Source organism: Procambarus clarkii, chromosome 1 (assembly GCF_040958095.1).
Source record: "Procambarus clarkii isolate CNS0578487 chromosome 1, FALCON_Pclarkii_2.0, whole genome shotgun sequence".
Taxonomy (NCBI): domain Eukaryota; kingdom Metazoa; phylum Arthropoda; class Malacostraca; order Decapoda; family Cambaridae; genus Procambarus; species Procambarus clarkii.
The window spans coordinates 32119010-32141059 of NC_091150.1; the positions used below are offsets into that span (position 1 = coordinate 32119010).

The 22050-nt window shown below is 48.3% G+C and overlaps 1 protein-coding gene across 1 annotated transcript in view; it reads left to right on the plus strand.

The window, feature by feature from the left end:
- Positions 1–8955: 8955 nt before the first annotated feature.
- LOC123751744 (protein tiptop) overlaps positions 8956–22050 on the plus strand; it is a 37294-nt gene continuing 24199 nt past the window's right edge. The window contains exon 1 of the mRNA XM_069325958.1: positions 8956–9071. Within this exon, the coding sequence (XP_069182059.1) occupies positions 9041–9071 (31 nt within the window). The 5' untranslated portion in view covers positions 8956–9040. The remainder of the gene's footprint in view (positions 9072–22050) is intronic.

The window sequence follows — 22050 nt, forward strand, 5'->3', positions numbered from 1 at the left end:
GCCTTCCTTCCTGCCTTCCTTCCTTCTTTCCTTCCTTCCTTCCTTCCTTCCTTCCTTCCTTCCTTCCTTCCTCCCTGCCTTCCTTCCTTCCTTCCTTCCTTCCTCCCTGCCTTCCTTCCTTCCTTCCTGCCTTCCTTCCTTCCTTCCTTCCTTCCTTCCTTCCTTCCTTCCTTCCTCCCTGCCTTCCTTCCTTCCTTCCTTCCTTCCTTCCTTCCTTCCTTCCTTCCTTCCTTCCTTCCTTCCTTCCTTCCTTCCTTCCTTCCTTCCTTCCGAGTATGTACCGAGGTCCAATGCTGAAATTAGAGACAGAACTATTAAGGGGGAAAGCACCAAGCCATTACGACTATATAACACTGGGAAGGGGTCAGGATAATGATTTGGGATGGGACGGGGGGGGGGGCAAGGAATGGTGCCCAACCACTTGTGGACGGTCGGGGGATTGAACGCTGACCTGCATGACGCGAGACCGTCGCTCTACCGTCCAGCCCAAGTAGAGCAAAACAGAGCAAAACATTTGAATTACCGGGACCGTCTCATAGCACCGAGAATGTAGATGTACTCTCAGGAACGGAAAGAAGGGTTGTTGTTGTTGCTGTTGTTGTTGTTTCAGATGTAGCTACTCAGAACGACATGTCCATGTAGCACGGGCTATGGTGATCCCGTAACTATAAGAAGGAAGGGTGATTACCGCATAATATACGCGTGGAAGACATCTGACGGCCTGGGGCCAGGTTCGAGAAGCAGTTACGCGAGCACTTACGAACCTGTACAATTTTTTCTCAATCTTTGGCGGGTTTCTTTACAATTATTAAACAGTTCATGAGCTCCGAAGCACCATGAGGCTGTTTGTAACAATAACAACAGTTGATTGGGAAGTTTTGCATGCTTGTAAACTGTTTAATAAATGTAACCAAAGCCGTCAAAGATTGAGGAAGGATGTACACGCTCGTAAGTACTTGCGTAACTGCTTCGTGAATCTGGCCCCAGGTGCCCAAGCTGTACAATACAGTGACTACTGTGGTACAAAGTTTATGACCGCATGTGTACAAGAGTGGAGATGGGGGGGGGGGGGTGGAGTGCCATCTTGAGGTTATCTTGAGATGATTTCGGGGCCTTTAAGTGTCCCCGCGGCCCGGTCCTCGACCAGGCCTCCACTCCCAGGAAGCAGCCCGTGACAGCTGACTAACACCCAGGTACCTATTTTACTGCTAGGTAACAGGCCATAGCTACAACCAGAGAGCACTGTACATATATCACAAGACTTTTCAATCTTCTTTCACAATTTGTGTAAGAAATATTATCAAGTAGAAGAGGGGCTTAAGGCACGCTCCTACAGGAAGTGCAGTATCAGTCGGGTTGTGATGGGTATGTGGGTCTGCCTGCGGGCTCCCACCAACAATAGCCTCGTTGATCACTGCCTAAAAAGACTCTCTCTCGCTCTATCGTATAGTTTACTATCCCTCTGTCTTCTCTAGCATCCTGGCCCACTATCCTTTCACTCATAGGCCTACTGCCCCCCCTCCTTTCCTTTTCATTGTTGTTGTTTAAGATTCACTAAGAATACTACTCACTACTCAGATTCACTACTTTAAGATTCACTGAGAACAAAACGTTCTTAGTAGCACGGGCTATGGTGAGCCCGTACTGGACTTGTAGCTATTGACTCAACTATTGACACTATTGACTCATGTGTTGAGTTTCTCTCCCTCTCTATTCCTCCTCCTCCTACAGCATGCATGCATCTCCCTAACTCCACGCCTCCATCACGTCACCTGCTCTCCCTCCCTCCCTCTACATCCTGCAAAGCCTGGGGAGTCTGGAAATGACACGGGTACATTTCCATCTATATATCTTCCATATTTTTGTGGGAAAGGGTGGGCGAGGCGGCGCGAGCATGGCCAGATGGAGAGCATAATATTTTTCCCCTTGTGCATTTATGAGTCTGCGCAGATCTCATTAGTCTGTCGCATGCCTCCATAAAATCAAAGTCATTGCATAGTGGAAATCATTGCAAGACAGAGTGCGAGTTTCATCTGGGGGAGGGGGGGGGGGGAGGAGGGAGGGGGGAGGTGGTGTTGACGGTGTCTCTGGTGGGATGTAGTTGTAGGGGGGGGCGGTGGGATGGAGTGGGGGGAGGTGTTTATGGTGAGGGTGGGGTGTAGTAAGAGGGGGAGGGGGGTGTTTATAGTAGAGGGAATTGGAGGGAAAGGGGGGGCCTTGACGGTTTCTGGTGGAGGGGAGGGGGTTGGGGGGTGTTAATTGACAGTCGTTGGGAGGGGGGAGGGGGGAGGGGGAAGGCAGGAAGGCCTTCTTGACCCACAGCATAAAATCAAATTTAATTAATTTAGATTGAATTTCAAGGTGTACGTCATTTCTGTTGTCAATACACACACACTCGCGTATATATATATATATATATATATATATATATATATATATATATATATATATATATATATCGTTAACACCTATTACAAACATCATCATCACTTTACTTAAACTGCCGTTTCGTCTCCATCAAATTTTCTTCCCTCCTCCCTCCCCCCTTCTTCCTCTTCTTCCCCCCCCCCCTTCCTTTCTTCTCCCTCTTAAAGCTCGGGAGAGGCCATCATAAAAATCTGGACAATTATTACAGATATCGAAGTATGCAGTAAGGCTGTGGCGAAGCCCTTAAACACCGCCGTGGCGGAGGTTACCCCTCACAGGTGCAGGGGTTGGGCGCTCACCCCTCCTTGATAGTTGCAGCATTTTCTGGCTAGGGGGGGGGGGTGGAGGGGGGTGGATAAAGCAGCATTCTCCGCCTAAAAGCCCTCCCTTGCAAGTTTTCCTGGGCGAGGATTGTATTATAAAACCACATTCTGTACCTGGACAAGGGCTCATTAGCATGTCTCCGGCTTCTCGCTTTTTATGCTCCAGTCCCCGGCAACAACACCCTCCCCGGCCCGTAAATCCAGCATCATTGCAAGGTGCATGACGGGCTCCGGGCCGAGCCCTACCACGCGGATGGCGACGTCGGCGGCAGCGGCAGCGGCAGCCTCTTCTTTCCTGGCTGCTGCCACCTCGCCCGGGCTCATCCCTGGCTGGCTATATACGCTGCCTCGTCGCTTAGTACAGTAATTAATTCAGCAGACAAACTATACCATCAATAACCAGACTAAAAGCATGGACCCCCAAAAAAAATGAATTCGGACAAAATTTGTTTATATTAGTTATCAAATCTGTTTGTAAAGCAAATCACAGCTGTTTGTAAACCTACTACAGCAGCCGGCAAACAAACCATAGCTGCCGGTAAACAAGTCGCATCTGTTGTAAACAAATCAGAGCTGCTTGCAAGGAGACCACAGCAGCCCATAATCAAATCTGTAGAACTGATTCACTCAGCACGCGTGAGCGCGCGCAAACATGCCTTCATTCTCACATACAAACAAACACACACACACAGCAGCAAGGTAACCGAGGCCCGGCGGCAGTTAACAGCTATACGGAGTCACACACACACACAAACACGTACAGACAAGTGAGAGGCCTGGAACAACGACAGCGCCGCCGAAGACGACTACAAATGGACAAGGTAATTAATGCTACAACTATGAGCACAACGACAGGTGTTGAACTCTAAACAGCAAGCATGAAACCCGCCGCTCAGGTATTCAAATTATATTTGCAGCAGGTATTCAAATTTAAAAGGTGGGGGGTGGGGGGGTGGGGGGGGGAGGTTTTAGACCACAAAGATTGTTATTGTGGCCACGATGACACGTACTCGAGGTGCAACGGCAGGTTTAAAAACCATAACGTCTGGTTTACAGGCATTCGGATCCAACCTACAGGTGTTCAGTCCCTACCTACAGACTTTTGGATCCCACCTACAGCCATTCGGACTTCCGCCTATAGGCATTCAGACACCACCATCATGCATTCTGATTCTCACCAACAGGCATTCGAACTCCACCAACAGGCATTCGAACTCCCACCAGCAGGCATTCGGACCACAGGTTAGCAACCATAAGACAAATTGCCCAACAGCTTGTGTTCTACCAGGCCACCTGCACCACAGCGGCTTCCAAGACGCGGTCGTGGCCTTGTAAGTCAGTCTGTGGAGAGTGAGTTACAAGCCGCACCGAAGACTTACAACCACAATTATTGTAACAATGGCCACTGGTTCTAGTCATGGCTAATTATCGCCCGTCGGCTGGTGGGGTCGGGCCCTTGACGAGGTCCGTGGTGAGGGAGGTAGAGGGTGAGGGAGGTAGAGGGTGAGGGGGAGTGCTGGCCAGAGCCCCTCTCCTCCTCTACTTCACAGGACAGTTACCATGGGCTCGGCTAATGTACATGGATAACCATTATGCTATTCAAGGTTCAAACCATGCTCCTGGAACAGCAGCATGCTGACAATTGTTCAGATAATGCTCTTGGACTATCCACCCCCGCCTATCAGTGCAGACAATGCTCCGAAACCGCCACCACATTTTAAAGATTCAAGCAATGCGCCGTAATCGCCTCCGCGATTACCAGAATTCAGATAATGCTCTTGGAATGCCACTACATTGACTTGGGCTCAGGCAGCTGTCCTGGTCTTCCAGTACGGCAACATGTGCTGCTGCTGCTGCTCCTTGATCCCTCTGCTACCAACCCTCGAAGTGTGCTTTTCAGTGACTGGTTTATAAGAAGTCGAAACTTGCCCTTGGACGATAACGCCAAGAATAGTTATTTCACTCTTGGCAACGGACATCATCACCCAGGAGAGCCACAGCACTGGCCGGCTGCTCTTGGCAATTGACATCAGCACCAAGAAGATCCACAGCGCTGGCCGGCTGCTCTTGGCAATTGACATCAGCACCAAGAAGATCCACAGCGCTGGCCGGCTGCTCTTGGCCACGGACATCAGCACCAAGGAGAGCCACAGCGCTGGCCGGCTGCTCTTGGCCACGGACATCAGCACCAAGGAGAGCCACAGCGCTGGCCGGCTGCTCTTGGCCACGGACATCAGCACCAAGGAGAGCCACAGCGCTGGCCGGCTGCTCTTGGCCACGGACATCAGCACCAAGGAGAGCCACAGCGCTGGCCGGCTGCTCTTGGCCACGGACATCAGCACCAAGGAGAGCCACAGCGCTGGCCGGCTGCTCTTGACCATCGACATCAGCAACATGTCGGCTCCCCCGTCATGGCTCTTTGTCTCACTCGTCTTTGTAGTTGCAGCCCCCAACGCGCCGCTGTGCAGAGGACCACTCGACGCCCCTCTCGTCTCCCACTCTCCTTCGTCAGCGCCCTCGAGGGGGGATCCAGGATTATCATCGGACCATCGTTCCCATTACGATGGTCCTCCGTTCTAACTCTTGCCATCGGAAAGTGTAGGCAAGGTGGAAGGATGACACATCTCGCCTCATCTGACCCCTTCAATGTCACATTTTCTGGCAAGTTGGTAGGATTCATCAGCAGGATTTATCGGATTTATCAGGTAGTGTCCATCCTGACGACACGGGTTCATGAACCTAACTAGAAGAACAAGTCTAGCTAGCCACAGAGAAGCGTAGATAAGCCCTTCAAATTCCAAATGCGTGGTTGAGCAGATTGTAAAGATGACAGACTGATTGAAGATTGTGGGTGGGGATGAATAAAGCCAGGAGCCTGGATATGGCCGATAGCATTGAATAGGCACGCACACGAGTCCACAAGCCCTGAGCAGGTTAAGCAAATGTCGGGGGGTGCGGCTGCGATAGACATTGGCGAGGCCCGAATCCCCCCCCACAGCCATCGGTCTTGAGGGGGGGAAGGGTGTGGATAGACACGAGTCCCCATGGCCCGCAGCAGGTTGAACAAGACCCCAGGAGCGCGGGTACTTAATTCTCGGAGCGTCAACGCCGGGATGGCTCAGGGCTCCGGCTGCCGCTAATTGCTGCGAGGTGATGCCATCAGCGCGAGGAACAGCCAATCAGGACGCCATCAGCACGCGGAACAGCCAATCAGGACGCCATCAGCACGCGGAACAACCAATCAGGACAAGCCCAACTGAGGAAATGACGCGAAAACAAGAGAATGATTGACGTTCTCTCCAGAATCTGTTGTTAACTGGGAAATCTTCTGGCAAAGGATGTTTGCTTGTGTTGTGACGAAGGGTTAGTTAAGCAATTAATGCATGGAATTGTTTGGCGAGCGTGATAATTGCACTTTAATCTCCTTGTTTTGGAGTGCTGCTTGAATGATTACAGGGACCAAATACGTATCTATTAAATCGAGTAAATTATTGTAGTTTACGTGTAAATGAATATATATATATATATATATATATATATATATATATATATATATATATATATATATATATATATATATATATATATATATATATATATATATTTCTTTCCTGGAAGCCAGTTTCGCTCCCATGGTTTCAGGTGTTCGTTACTAAAGAGAGTGTTATGGAGTTGAAGAGCCACAGTGGCGCCTGTCCATCATCGGAGCCGTCAAGCCTCCACACCTGTCACTCAACTTGTCTTTCTTCTCTCTTAGTCTATCTCAACCTATCTTCTGAGACTTGTGTGTCATGTGTGGATCTTTTTTTTTTTTTTTTTTAATTTTGGTTTTGTGTATTTACTATTTGTGCCTGCAGGATCGAGCTGTTGGCTCTTGGACCCCGCCTTTCTGACGATCGGTTGTCTGATGTACTGACTCCCGACATATTTTCCTCTACAATATCTACTACATATATTTTTCTCTCTAAAACACACACACACACACACACACACACACACACACACACACACACACACACACACACACACACACACACACACACACACACACACACACACACACACAACAACAACAACAACAACAACAACAACAACAACAATAACAAGTGGTTGTTAGAGTTTAACCCGAGCAAATGTAATGTAATGAAGATAGGTGTAGGGAGCAGGAGACCAGATACAAGGTATCATTTGGGAGTTGAAATACTTCAAGAGTCAAAGAGATAGAAAAAACTGGGGGTTGATATCACGCCAGACCTGTCTCCAGAAGTCCAAATCAAGAGGATAACATCAGCGGCATATACCCGGTTGGCCAACATTAGAACAGTCTTTAGTAACTTGTGTAAGGAATCATTCAGAACTTTGTATACCATATATGTCAGACCAATCCTGGAGTATGCGGCTCCAGCATGGAGTCCATATCTAGTCACGCATAAGACTAAGCTGGGAAAGGTTCAAAGGTTTGCCACCAGACTAGTACCCGAACTGAGGGGTATGAGCTACGAGGAGAGACTACGGGAACTAAACCTCACGTCACTGGAAGACAGAAGAGTTAGGGGATACATGATCACCACATACAAGATTCTCAGAGGAATTGATAGGGGTAGATAAAGACAGACTATTTAACACCAGGAGCACAGGCACTAAGGGGACACAAGTGGAAATTGAGTGCCCAAATGAGCCATAGAGACATAGAAAGAATTGTTTTCAGTGTCAGAGTAGTTGACAAATGGAATGCACTAGGAAGTGATGTGGTGGAGGCTGACTCCATACACAGTTTCAAGTGTAGATATGATAGAGCCCGATAGGCTCAGGAATCTGTACACCTGTTGATTGACAGTTGAGAGGCGGGACCAAAGAGCTCAACCCCCGCAAGCACAACTCGGTAAGTACAACTAGGTAAGTACACCTCCCCCCCCCCACACACAGAGTCCATAGCAGTTGTCTAACTCCCAGATACATATTTACTGCTAGGTGAACAAGTGCATCAGGTGAAAGAAACTGCCCCTTTTTTTCTGCCTCGGCCGAGAATCGAACGCGGGGCCTTGAGATTACGAACCTCGTCCCCCCACTCCCTCCCCAGCACTGTCGGCTCAGCTCTGTGTGAATTCATTTAGCTGTAATTGCAGGAGTTGAGTTTCATCTCTTATGAACCGCCTCGAACACCCTAGTGAGACTTGTTGACTGTTTCGCACACGGGTTCGTGAACCCCCTTGGCGGCCTGTAATAATTGAGACGCGTGTCGTTTATTTGTGGTTCATACCAATTGTTTACAGCCATGAACCTGAACGATACATTTACGTGTTTGTGTGTACTTATTTCTGTGTGTTTGGTGGGCGAGCATGAGCTCAGATCTGATTCCTTAGTCCCCCCCCCCCCAACGCCAACTCTGCTCCCCTCTCCGTACTATCACCACATCCCTCTCCCCAATCCCCACTTCTTTCTCTTCCCCTCTACCTCACCATCACTTCTCCCCTGCCATGACTAATCTCTCCCCATCATCACTATTCCTCTCCCTCCCTCATCTCTATCCTTCTCTCCGTGTCCTCCTCCTCACTATCCCCCCCCCCCCCCCCGCCCCTTGCAGCGCCTCCCTGGTGGCCCCTGGCGGCGGACGCGCGCACCAGAGAGCAGCGGAGGAAAGTCATCAGGATATTTTATTCCCTTCACATTCACAGTTCCATTCTGGTCGCTGCAATTATCACCCATGGTCCGGGCTCATTAAGGCGCCTCGCCACTGACTTTCGCTCACTTCCCCATAGGCTCGGGTGCATCTCAACGTCGCTGGTGTTCCCCAACAGGACGAAAGGAACTGGAATATGTCCCCCTCCCCCCCCCCTCCCCCCGCGCACGCAATTCGTTTATGAGCGTGGAGTAAGAAATATTGGACAGTCATATAGGGTTTATAATCACATAGGTGGAATCTCTGGCAAAAGTCACACTATAAACAAAGTCTGAAGCAGTGGACAAGACTTGGATGACGCGAGGGGGGTCGGTCGGCCCCCTGCGGGAGTAGCTCGAGCTTGGGGTGTTTTGACTCTTGGTCCTGCTGCTGGCGGGGTCGACGACGGCGGTGAAGGCGGGGGTGGCGTTGCTGGGTGGGGGCGCCCAGCAACCCCTACCTCAGGTAGAGAATTAGACCGAAATCAGGGGGGGGGATGGGCAGGGTGGGGAGGTGTCGGTGGGTCGTGGCGTCGGCGCCGCACTGCCACAAACACAGTGGGACTCCCGCCTTCCGGGAAGGTGGTGGTCGTGGTGGACCGCCGCGTTAGGCAGTGCTTCCTTGCTCCTCGATGGGTTGTGGGGTTTTGTTCTTTTGTCATGGTAAGTTTGAGGGGATAGGATGAATACATTTATGACTGTGATAAAACCAGGAGAATACATTGTGAGTCATTTGAACCCTCCAGGCTGCTTGCATTGTACGTTAATCGTAGATTCTTTTACATATATTACATATATATACTGTATCGCAAAATATGTCGGTAGGTCTAGCTAGGCGTGAGACGTACATCAAACAGCCCTGGCGAAGAGGAAAGCCCTGCATGCTCCCTGTATCGCTCGCTTTCCTGGGCTTAGTTAGTAGAGGACTTAACCGATGGTCTCCTGCGTCGTGATCAGGCTGGATGGCCAGGACCCATAAAAGGGGTTTATAGCGCCATTATTACGCTTGATAATGCAGTCCGGATCAGGTCTGCTCCGGCGGGCGTCGTCGAGCGAGGCTGAAAGTAAGAAGAGTTAGAGTAAACATGATCACCACATACAAGATTTTTAGAGGAATTGATAGGGTAGATATAGATAGTTCATTAAACACAGAGGGTACATGCACAAGGAGATACAGGTGGAAACAGAGCACTCAAATGAGCCAGAGACATTAGAAGGAACTTTTTCAGTGTCAAAGTTGTTGACAAATGGAATGCATTAGGCAGGGATGTGGTGGAGGCTGACTCCATGCACAGTTTCAAATGTAGACATCATAGAGCCCAATAGGCTCAGGAATTTGTATACCAGTTGATTGATGGTTGAGAGGTGGGGCCAAAGAGCCGAAGCTCAACTCCAGCAACCACAACTGAGCGCGCACGCACCCCCCCCCCCCCCCACCCCACACACACACAGCGTGGAGTTCACAATATCTTGGAATATTTACTAAACACCACATAGCCTTCAGATTGTCAGTGTTTACAAATTGGATCTAGGAACCATTTCAAGGAGAGAGTTCGACGCGAGAAGCAGTTGTCGCTCTAGAGGGCCGGCTAATTGCGAATATTTTCTTTAAGAGACCTCCACTGTCTTATCTATATTTATCTTAATGGCGCATTTTTGGCACTTAGGGCGGCGGCTTGAGAATCCTGAGACAGCCACGGATGTGACGCCGGCTTGTGAGGCCTCGTTCATGTCCTCAAAGCCTCGCCCAACAATTTCTTTTAAAAGTATATTTTCGTTTTCAATTAGTTTTTGTTTCGCTTTCAAAAAATAAAGTAATACAGTTCCTGCCTCTTAAATGTTTCAGCACCCTGTTATGGTATGTATTTCAGCACACTATTAGGGTATAGCACACTGTTTTGGTATGTATATCGTTCTGTGGATTTGTGTAATACTTCTCAACTGGTTTTAAACGACAACAAAAATTCAACACCTTACGTTTCTAAAATAACATTTCCGTTGTTACTTGCCAAATCAAAAGCAACACGTATCCTCACGAGGCTAAATAACATAACAGAGAAGGTCGTTAGCGCCAAGCTGTATATGTAATTAAAGTTAATTACAATTAATTGTAATTGTAATTTGTAATTTGTACAGAAAGAGCCACTTACAAATTAACACAAGCCACGTGCAAGAGCCACAAGACTGCACTTTCAGGGCTTGAGGGACGCCCCACGACCACACTCTCAGGGCTTGAGGGACGCCCCACGACCACACTCTCAGGGCTTGAGGGACGCCCCACGACAACACTCTCAGGGCTTGAGGGACGCCCCAAGACCGCACTCTCAGGGCTTGAGGGACGCCCCAAGACCGCACTCTCAGGGCTTGAGGGACGCCCCACGACCACACTCTCAGGGCTTGAGGGACGCCCCACGACAACACTCTCAGGGCTTGAGGGACGCCCCAAGACCGCACTCTCAGGGCTTGAGGGACGCCCCAAGACCGCACTCTCAGGGCTTGAGGGACGCCCCACGACAACACTCTCAGGGCTTGAGGGACGCCCCAAGACCGCACTCTCAGGGCGTGAAAGACGCCCCAAGACCGCACTTGAGGGACACCACAACACTCGCAGCCACGGGCGTGGGTGGGCCCCGAGGATAGGAAACCAGTTGTTGCTCCTGGAGCGGCTTCACCTTCGGGTGAGCTTGGCAGGTGTTCCGGGGGAATTTACGATACATTAAATGCGATAGAAATTAACTTGCTCCCTAGTTACCGACTCTTAATTGAATGACTGTGCGATTAGCAAGTGTGGGGGGGGGGGGGTGATTGTGTGGAGTGGGAGGGAGGTGGAGGAGTGTTAGTGGGTAGATAATAGGGGGGGTGGGGGGATAAAAGAGCGGAAGGTGTGAGGAATAAATGGGAATGAATGATAAATATCAACATTATTTAGCGTGCGAGAAAGAGGTAGAGAATTATGTGGGACTCGAGGAAGGCGGTGAGTGTTTTGTAGTACACTACTTTGAACGCTGAGGTGAACTGGTGCTGCTGGGCTTTGTGTTCACACTACGGCACGTGGGGCTTGTAGCTTGGCGCGTTGTTCTTCATGTCACAGTGTTCTCTCATCACCCACTTGTGTGTTCTCTCATCACCCACTTGTGTGTTCTCTCATCATCCACTGTGTTCAGCCCAGGGCGTGTTCCTCAAGCGCCATCTATCGGGCGATGCAGTGAATGCTGGAAAAAACAACAGCAGCGTCCGGGCCGATGTGAGGACGCGGGCGACGGGCGGCCTGCGGGACACTGGAACACTCCCACCCACGTCAACACCCACGCTCCTGCAACACTGGAACACTCCCACCCACGTCAACACCCTCACTCCTGCAACACTGGAACACTCCCACCTACGTCAACACCCTCGCTCCTGGAACACTGGAACACTTCCACCCACGTCAACACCCACGCTCCTGCAACACTGGAACACTCCCACCCACGTCAACACCCTCGCTCCTGCAACACTGGAACACTTCCACCCACGTCAACACCCTCACTCCTGCAACACTGGAACACTCCCACCTACGTCAACACCCTCGCTCCTGCAACACTGGAACACTCCCACCCACGTCAACACCCACGCTCCTGCAACACTGGAACACTCCCCCACCCCCGTCAACACCCCACGCTCCTGCAACACTGGAACACTCCCCCACCCACGTCAACACCCACGCTCCCACAACACTGGAACACTCCCCCACCCCCGTCAACACCCACGCTCCCACAACACTGGAACACTCCCCCACCCCCGTCAACACCCACGCTCCCACAACACTGGAACACTCCCCCACCCCCGTCAACACCCCACGCTCCTGCAACAGTGTAGCCAGTGGTGGAACGGAAAACAAAGAGAGGGACACTTTGAAGTTCACTGTTGCCACATTTTAAATACCCAGATCCCCTCCTTCCCCCCCCCCCCTCCCCCCTTATGCCTGACAGGGTAGATGGCAAGGAATGAAGAAACATTATCTACCTAAATTATTGGGATCGTCTCAAAGCTCTCCAAATGTACTCTCTAGAAAGGAGACGAGAGAGATACCAAATAATATACACCTGGAAAATACTGGAGGGTCAGGTCCCAAATCTACACAGTAAAATAACAACGTACTGGAGTGAACGATATGGAAGAAAATGCAAGATTGAACCTGTGAAGAGCAGAGGTGTCATAGGCACAATCAGAGAGCACTGTATAAACATCAGGGGTCCGCGGTTGTTCAACGTCCTCCCAGCGAGCATAAGAAATATTGCCGGAACAACCGTGGACATCTTCAAGAGAAAACTGGACGGTTTTCTAAGAGAAGTTCCGGATCAGCCGGGCTGTGGTGGGTACGTGGCCCTGCGGGCCGCTCCAAGCAACAGCCTGGTGGACCAAACTCTCACAAGTCGAGCCTGGCCTCGGGCCGGGCTTGGGGAGTAGAAGAACTCCCAGAACCCCATCAACCAGGTATCAACCAGATGACTGATGACAGCACAGTTTCTTGCTTTCCTCACCTGCTTTCTTAAAGTAATTTTAAGAACCACTTCGATATGATTCATATTATTATTATTATTATTATTATTATTATTATTATTATTATTATTTGATAATTGAAAAGGCATCGAGTATATATCATTGTTGAGTAAAAGGCTTTTAAACAAGTTAAAATAATATAAATGTATTAGAATGGAAGGTTTGAGTAGGTGGTGTAGTGGGGCGGAGAAGGCCATCTCGTCACTGTACAGTAATTCTGCGCGAATCATCGGAGTGTGACGAGTGACATTTGTGTAACCTTTCCACGGTGCGGGGTGGTGGTGGTGGCGGCGGTGGCAGCAGCTGTGGTAACAGCAGCAGCAGCAGCAGCAGGAGCAGTGGTAACAACAGCAGCAGCAGCACCGGTAACAACAGCAGCAGCAGCAACAGCGGTAACAGCAACAGCAGCGCTAACAGCAGGAGCAGCAGCAGCAGCATTAACACTGTTTGACAGAGTGATGTGAGGGCTGGCTCCTCACACCACAGTGAAAGTTGACACCCCAACACCTGCCAACCTTCATTAATCCTCAATAATTAATGTCCATCACTCGCCCTCAGAATCACCCCCCCCCCCCTCCCCTACCCCCCACCTTCCCCCCCTTAATAACTTTTATTTCTTTCTTTTCATTATAAATCAATTTATTTCCCTCCCTTAATTAACACGTCTTTCCCTTTATATAATAGATTTTCTCGCCATAGACAGGCAAAAAAAAATGGCCTCCAGTTTCTTGTGTTAAACGAGTCATTTGATATTCTCTACGCAGTGGATTTCATGGCTTAATTAAGTCTGCCGTCGTGACAGCCAGAGACAGGAAGTGTTCTGCTACGTGACGAGCCCAAACATGTTCGTATCCCCACGTGTCGCTACTTGTGATCAGCCAGGTTATTACTACAGGTATCGGAGGTTCCCGCAATTACCACCTCACTTGCCCAGCGTGTCGCGGAGACCTCCGGAGACGTGACTCTTGTATTGAGCTCCTCAACATCTCTAGGGAGTCGTTCCATCTCATACATGTATGTATGTATGTATAATATCCATGTAAATGTGTGTGAATGCTGCATGCGTGTAAATAGGAGGGGGAGAGAGAGAGAGAGAAAGGGGTGGGGGGTGGAGGAGGTGTTTGGGAGGGTGAGGGGGTGGAGGGAAGAAAGAGAGAGAGAGAGAGAGAGACGGGTGACCCCTGGCCCATCACGTCTGTCACAACGTCACTGTCATCAACTCAGTTCCTGTCTCTCGTCGTCGTCATACTTACCACAGTGTCATTGACTGTCTTTTTTTTTTTTAACTTCCCCCCCCCCTCCCCCATGCGTACTCCACACACCCCTCCAGGCGATGACTTTCCCTCATGCAACCCTGTGGCATTTACCCGTCTCGGGCACTTTGTGCAGCTTGACAGTCATCGTAGATTGCACACCCTCCTTGGTAGTGCAGCGTCGCTACATAACGGAAGACTGGCCCGCGACCCGACACTTCAGTGCCCGGAGGCAGGCATCACACGGCGGTCCTATCACCGCTCTACTTAATAATGCCACTACATAACGCTCTCCCAGTTGCTGGTAGAAAAAGATGCTAACGGACTTGAAGTGGCAGTGTCTTGTGGCATCAACCCGTTGGTGTGTCATGTCCTCTTGCCAGTGTCATGCGGCTACCCTGTCTTTATCTGTCACGCGCACGCAGGCGCGGCTCGACTGTTCTTACTGATCGTGTGATTGTTGGGGAAACAGCCGTTGAATTTCACGAAGGACATTCACCGCCAGGTGAAGGTTTTCTAGGTGGCTAACTAGAAAACTCAAACAATGAATCAGATATATTTTAGAAGCTGAAACGGGTTGCTTGTGGATAACCTGTGGACGCTTTCCCAAATTCTTCTATCGTAGCCTGGCCTAGAGGCAACCTATTCTCAGGTGGCTACCTGGTATACGAGGCTGTTGGTCTTCGCAACCTGCAGGGCTACACAGCCAGGCTCACCTGGTAACTTCACCAGGACCTTGTCTGAGTTCTCACTTCAAAGTTTCCCCTGCTGGAGCATTATTATTATTATTATTAACATCTTTATTGACAAAATTAATTACAATTTTGCCTAATCTGAGGATTTCAATTAAGTTTTATTGCAGCCACATTTCTTATATTTGTATAAATTTATTAGTCGTGGGCTACTGGTATATAAGCACTGTGTACTCTTATCGTCCATGTGGCGCCCTCCATCTTTTCTCTCTTTCGTAAGTTGTGTCTGTTAAGAAATTTTTAAGTATGTCGCTGATTCAGTGGGAGTAGTGAAGGGTTTGTGTATATTTTCTTGCTCTGCTATCGTGCCCTGAACTAGTGTGACAGGGCCGGGGGATATTTGATTAGGTTATATAATAATAGAAATTAGATATTAAATCCTATGCTTGTTCTCATTATAATCACCCCCTGTGTCACATCTGTAATATATTCATCCCTATGTCACATCTGTAACAGAATCATCCCTGTGTCGCAACACCCTGAACAGTATTTCTATTCATCCATACATAACATCACCCTTGGTATATAAGGCTCTATACTAGCGTCCACCCATGTTCGATACTGTCATTTACCAGCTAAGCAGTCACTAGTATGCAATATTAATCTGTGTTACTGGCAACTCCTGGGATAGATGCCGTGAACAAGCTGCTGTCATTTCTATGTTATACTTTACTGTTACACAGATCATTCGCGTTCTATATTAAGCCCTATATTGAGCCCTGATAGAAATTATTCCTGTTTAACGATATTCTGAATTAGCGGTCACCCCCTGTGTTATCCGTTGAATAATTCTGAATTAGTTTGGGAAAAGTTGAAGTGAATGATGGCTTCAGGTGCGCAAGGGGGCAGAGGTGGTAGGGGGAAGGGAGGGCTGGTGGGTAAGATGGGCAGGGAGGGAGGGGGTGCAGGAAGGTAAAGGGGGGGCTGGGGGCAGATGGGCAAGAGGGGGACAGAGTGCAATTTGACCCCTTTCGTCCGGTGTTAATGTGCCCGCATGGTGCTTCTGAAGGAGGGGGGGAGGGGGGGGGGAGAGAAGGGAGGGAGGGAGGGGAAGAATAGGGTGGGGACGGAACTGCTGAAAATCATGAATACCAACACGCTAAATACACCGTGATTTTGACGCTTTAGACCACAACATCAGAATTCCATGTGCTCTATTGACAATTTTAACAGCACCGCGATACTAATGCCTTTTTTTTCCCCCCCCCCTTCAGACCAATGAGCAGTAGCCTCGGTAGGTTTTAGGTAGGTTCTCTGGTTTCGTGCGCGGTCTGGTTAGGCACAAGCACTTCAAAGTTGACGCTTTTGAAATCGAGAGAAGAGGCTTGGGAAGGGGGGGGGGCAGACAAATGATGCTTTGGGAGGAAGCTAAATGGGCTTGTAGTAGACCCGAGATCGCATCTTCCATCCCCCCCCCCCCTCAGTGTAATTATTGATGAGCGTCGTGCTTGCTATTACCAAAGCAGAGCACCGCAGAGCATCAGAGCACCGCAGAGCATCAGAGCACCGCAGAGCATCAGAGCACCGCAGAGCATCAGAGCACCGCAGAGCATCAGAGCACCGCAGAGCATCAGAGCACCGCAGAGCATCAGAGCACCGCAGAGCATCAGAGCACCGCAGAGCATCAGAGCACCGCAGAGCATCAGAGCACCGCAGAGCATCAGAGCACCGCAGAGCATCAGAGCACCGCAGAGCATCAGAGCACCGCAGAGCATCAAAGCACCACAGAGCATCAAAGCACCACAGAGCACCGCAGAGCATCAGAGCACCACAGAGCATCAGAGCACCACAGAGCATCAGAGCACCACAGAGCATCAGAGCACCACAGAGCACCGCAGAGCATCAGAGTTTCCTAAAGCAGAGCAGCACAGAGCATCAGAATTCCCTAAAACCGAGCACCACAGAATACCCGAGCTCCCTAAGGCAGAGCAGTGCAGGGCATCAGAGCTCCCCAAAACAGAGCTCCTTACAACTGACAGGCGGCGATGCTCTCATGCAAGGAGCATTACAATTATTATGCTCAGCCAGGCAGGAGTCGAGCCGGGGAGGTTGTGGGTCTTCCTGTGATCAATTGCGACAGGTTCAATTATGGTAAGAATCAGCGCCTGGCAGAAGTACTCGGGCGGTGATCACAGAGACTTGTGGTAGGTCCTGCGCTGCCCCAAGTAAGCTCCGCCGTCAGCACTGGACCCTCCTGGACCCTCCTGGACCTTCCTGGACCCTCCTGAACCCTCCTGGACCCTCCTGCAGGAGTGGATCAGCACAAAGACAGATTATTTAACACTAAGGACACATGCACAAGGGAACACAGGTGGAAAATGAGTACACAAATGAGCCGCAGAGACATTAGAAAGAACTTTTTTGTGAGAGGGTAGTTAACAAATGGAATGCATTGGGAAATGATGTGGTGGAGGCTAACTCCATACACAAGTTTCAAATGTAGATATGATAGAGTCTTAACTGTTAGGCTCAGGAATCTGTACACCTGTTGACTGACAGTTGAGAGGCGGGCCGAAAGAGTAGAGCTTCAACCCCCCGCAAGCACAACTAGGTGAATAGACGCGCTCGCACGCACGCGGACACTTTTCCTGAGAGAGGGAGACGGGCGTGGAACTGTGACTGTGGCCGGAGTTCTCGTACATGTCCACCAGTTCTAAACAATTAACCGTGAATCACTTTATCGCATGTATCCGGCTGAGGACGAGCGCTGCGCCCAGCATCGCGATCACTATCAAGAACGCGAGATTGTCAGTGGTAAGCCATGAGGCGCTGTTTCCAGGAACACATCTTAGGATCGCTCGAATAGTTTTTCTTGAAGATTGGGGTTGAGAGGAGGGGAGTGGGGGGGGGGGGGCGGGAGAAGGAGAAAGGGGAAATTATGAGGGATTGGGGAGGGGGGGGGGGGACTAGTGGAGGGGTACCGATACCTGGATCTTCGTATGCTGTTGTTATAGATTCAGCTACTAGGAACAAGTTCCAAGTAGCACGGGCTATGGTGAGCCCGTAACTTACCTGGCACAGGGGCGGGGCAAGAAGCACGGGCTATGGTGATCCTGGATCTTCGTAGTGTGAAAGCTCTAAATGTATGTTGAAATGTATGTTGTTCTCTGAGAAATTGTTATACGGTAAGGTGTTGTCTGGACGCCCGACCTCTACACTGCTCTGTCTCCGTCCCAGCAACGAGGCGGCCTGGTCGACGACCGGGCCGCGAGGACGCTAAGCTCCGAAATCATCTCAAGGTAACCTCAAGATAATCCTCACAAACATTCAGATCTCTCCAATTTCCAGCAGTTTTCTACCACACAAATATTTGTATAATACGCCAATGGTTTAATCCATATATATATATATATATATATATATATATATATATATATATATATATATATATATATATATATATATGTCGTACCTAGTAGCCAGAACTCACTTCTCAGCCTACTATTCAAGGCCCGATTTGCCTAATAAGCCAAGTTTTCCTGAATTAATATATTTACTATAATTTTTTTCTTATGAAATGATAAAGCAACCCTTTTCTCTATGTATGAGGTAAATTTTTTGTTATTGGAGTTAAAATTAACGTAGATATATCACCGAACCTAACCAACCCTACCTAACCTAACCTAACCTATACTTATAGGAAAGGTTAGGTTAGGTAGCCAAAAAAAGCTAGGTTAGGTTAGGTTAGGTAGGTTAGGTTGACGAAAAAACATTAATTCATGAAAACTTGGCTTATTAGGCAAATCGGGCCTTGAATAGTAGGCTGAGAAGTGCGTTCTGGCTATTAGGTACGACATATATATATATATATATATATATATATATATATATATATGTCGTACCTAGTAGCCAGAACGCACTTCTCAGCCTACTATGCAAGGCCCGATTTGCCTAATAAGCCAAGTTTTCATGAATTAATTGTTTTTCGACTACCTAACCTACCTAACCTAACCTAACCTAACTTTTTCGGCTACCTAACCTAACCTAACTTATAAAGATAGGTTAGGTTAGGTTAGGTAGGGTTGGTTAGGTTCGGTCATATATCTACGTTAATTTTAACTCCAATAAAAAAAAATTGACCTCATACTTAATGAAATGGGTAGCTTTATCATTTCATATTAAAAAAATTAGAGAAAATATATTAATTCAGGAAAACTTGGCTTATTAGGCAAATCGGGCCTTGCATAGTAGGCTGAAAAGTGCGTTCTGGCTACTAGGTACGACATATATATATATATATATATATATATATATATATATATATATATATATATATATATATATATGTCGTACCTAGTAGCCAGAACTCACTTCTCAGCCTACTATTCAAGGCCCGATTTGCCTAATAAGCCAAGTTTTCCTGAATTTATATATTTACTATAATTTTTTTCTTATGAAATGATAAACCAACCCTTTTCTCTATGTATGAGGTCAACTTTTTTTATTGGAGTTAAAATTAACGTAGATTATATGACCGAACCTAACCAACCCTACCTAACCTAACCTAACCTATATTTATAGGTAAGGTTAGGTTAGGTAGCCCAAAAAAGCTAGGTTAGGTTAGGTTAGGTAGGTTAGGTAGACGAAAAAACATTAATTCATGAAAACTTGGCTTATTAGGCAAATCAGGCCTTGAATAGTAGGCTGAGAAGTGCGTTCTGGCTATTAGGTACGACATATATATATATATATATATATATATATATATATATATATATATATATATATATATATATATATATATATATATATATATATATATAATATATATAAATAATAATCCGCTCACTTTTGTCGCTTTGCTAAGTGTGCACAACTACCCATCACGGCATCTGAGGCGTGTAACATAGCAGCGGGCCCGAGGGACGACACCCACTAGAGCCGCCCGCATGATCCTCTGTCATGTGATCAGGGGGGGGGACGGGGAAGAAGACCTTGGGGCTGTCGTCGGTCGAAACAACGCGGACAATAGACATAAGCCGAAGCCAGCCAGCCAGCCAGCCAGCCAGTCAGCCAGCCAGCCAGCCAGCCAGCCAGCCAGCCAGCCAGCCAGCCAGCCAGCCAGCCAGCCAGCCAGCCAGCCAGCCAACCAGCCAACCAGCCAACCAGCCAGCCAGCTAGCTAGCTCAGGCGTCCCCTGTTAACGCTTGTGTGAAGTCTCTCTACTCCTCCTCCTTATCATCCAGGCATCAGGTAAACACAGAACCTGTCCCCCCACACTTGGAAGATTGTCTCTTAGACATCCCGAGACGCTTGTATATAGACGGTCTCCAGATATCCCAAAACTATTGGAGATGATCTCCAGATATCCAAAGGCGCTTGAAGACAATCTTCAGATATCTCAAAGACGCTTGGCCGTTGACGTTGGGGTTCATCCCCCGGGTGATATCACGCCGCCTCGTATTGATAAAGGTCACTAAGACCTCAAGACGTTTGGAATATCATTAATGAATTATTGACACAATCCAACCAATGAAAAGAATAATAATAAATTGATTTTGCCAACAAACACACACCCACACTACTATATAAAAACTGTGAATTTGCATCACTTATTAGAGATAACATAGAAGAATCGTGAGGAGTTAACCAAGAAACCAGGAGAATTCTTCCTATATTCTTATTATTATAAGTTGAGCGTAACCTGTGTGTGTGTGTGTGTGTGTGTGTGTGTGTGTGTGTGTGTGTGTGTGTGTGTGTGTGTGTGTGTGTGTGTGTGTGTGTGTTAAGTCGCCTACAAGATCTCTGGAGATATCCTCAGTCCCTGCCAGACATTCGTATACATTTTTTACCTCTAATGCGGTTGATGGGAGGTCCCTTTTGCATGTGAACGAGTGAATTGTGGGTGGAAAGTGAGGCGTTGTGGGAGTTTTTTTGTATTTCTGCCAGCTGTGGGAGTTGGATGGTCTTGTGTGGAGAGTGATGGTCTGAGGTAGATGGATAGGTCTTGTGTGGAGAGTACTCGATGGTCTGAGGTAGATGGATAGGTCTTGTGTGGAGAGTACTCGATGGTCTGAAGTAGATGGATAGGTCTTGTGTGGAGAGTACTCGATGGTCTGAGGTAGATGGATAGGTCTTGTGTGGAGAGTACTCGATGGTCTGAGGTAGATGGATAGGTCTTGTGTGGAGAGTGATGGTCTGAGGTAGATGGATAGGTCTTGTGTGGAGAGTACTCGATGGTCTGAGGTAGATGGATAGATCTGTCATCATATACGGTACCTTATGGAGAGTCTTGTGGTGATTGTGAAAGTTATAGGTTGATTGTAAGTTTCATGGTTGATTGTAAATTTGTGGGTCTGACTTGACGCGCGTATTCTGTATCACTAAAATTTATTTGACTCCTACGGTGATACCAAAGAATCTTCAGGTGCCACGAAGTCATTAGAGTCTTCAGGTGCCACGAAGTCATTAGAGTCTTCAGGTGTCACGAAGTCATTAGAGTCTTCAGGTGCCACGAAGTCATTAGAGTCTTCAGGTGTCACGAAGTCATTAGAGTCTTCAGGTACCACGAAGTCATTAGAGTCTTCAGGTGCCACGAAGTCATTAGAGTCTTCAGGTGCTACGAAGTCATTAGAGTCTTCAGGTGCCACGAAGTCATTGGAGTCTTCAGGTGCTACGAAGTCATTAGAGTCTTCAGGTGCCACGAAGTCATTAGAGTCTTCAGGTGCCACGAAGTCATTAGAGTCTTCAGGTGCCACGAAGTCATTAGAGTCTTCAGGTGCCACGAAGTCATTGGAGTCTTCAGGTGCCACGAAGTCATTAGAGTCTTCAGGTGCCACGAAGTCATTAGAGTCTTCAGGTGCCACGAAGTCATTAGAGTCTTCAGGTGCCACGAAGTCATTAGAGTCTTCAGGTGCCACGAAGTCATTAGAGTCTTCAGGTGCCACGAAGTCATTAGAGTCTTCAGGTGCCACGAAGTCATTAGAGTCTTCAGGTGCCACGAAGTCATTAGAGTCTTCAGGTGTCACGAAGTCATTAGAGTTTTCAGGTGCCACGAAGTCATTAGAGTCTTCAGGTGTCACGAAGTCATTAGAGTCTTCAGGTGCCACGAAGTCATTAGAGTCTTCAGGTGCCACGAAGTCATTAGAGTCTTCGTCT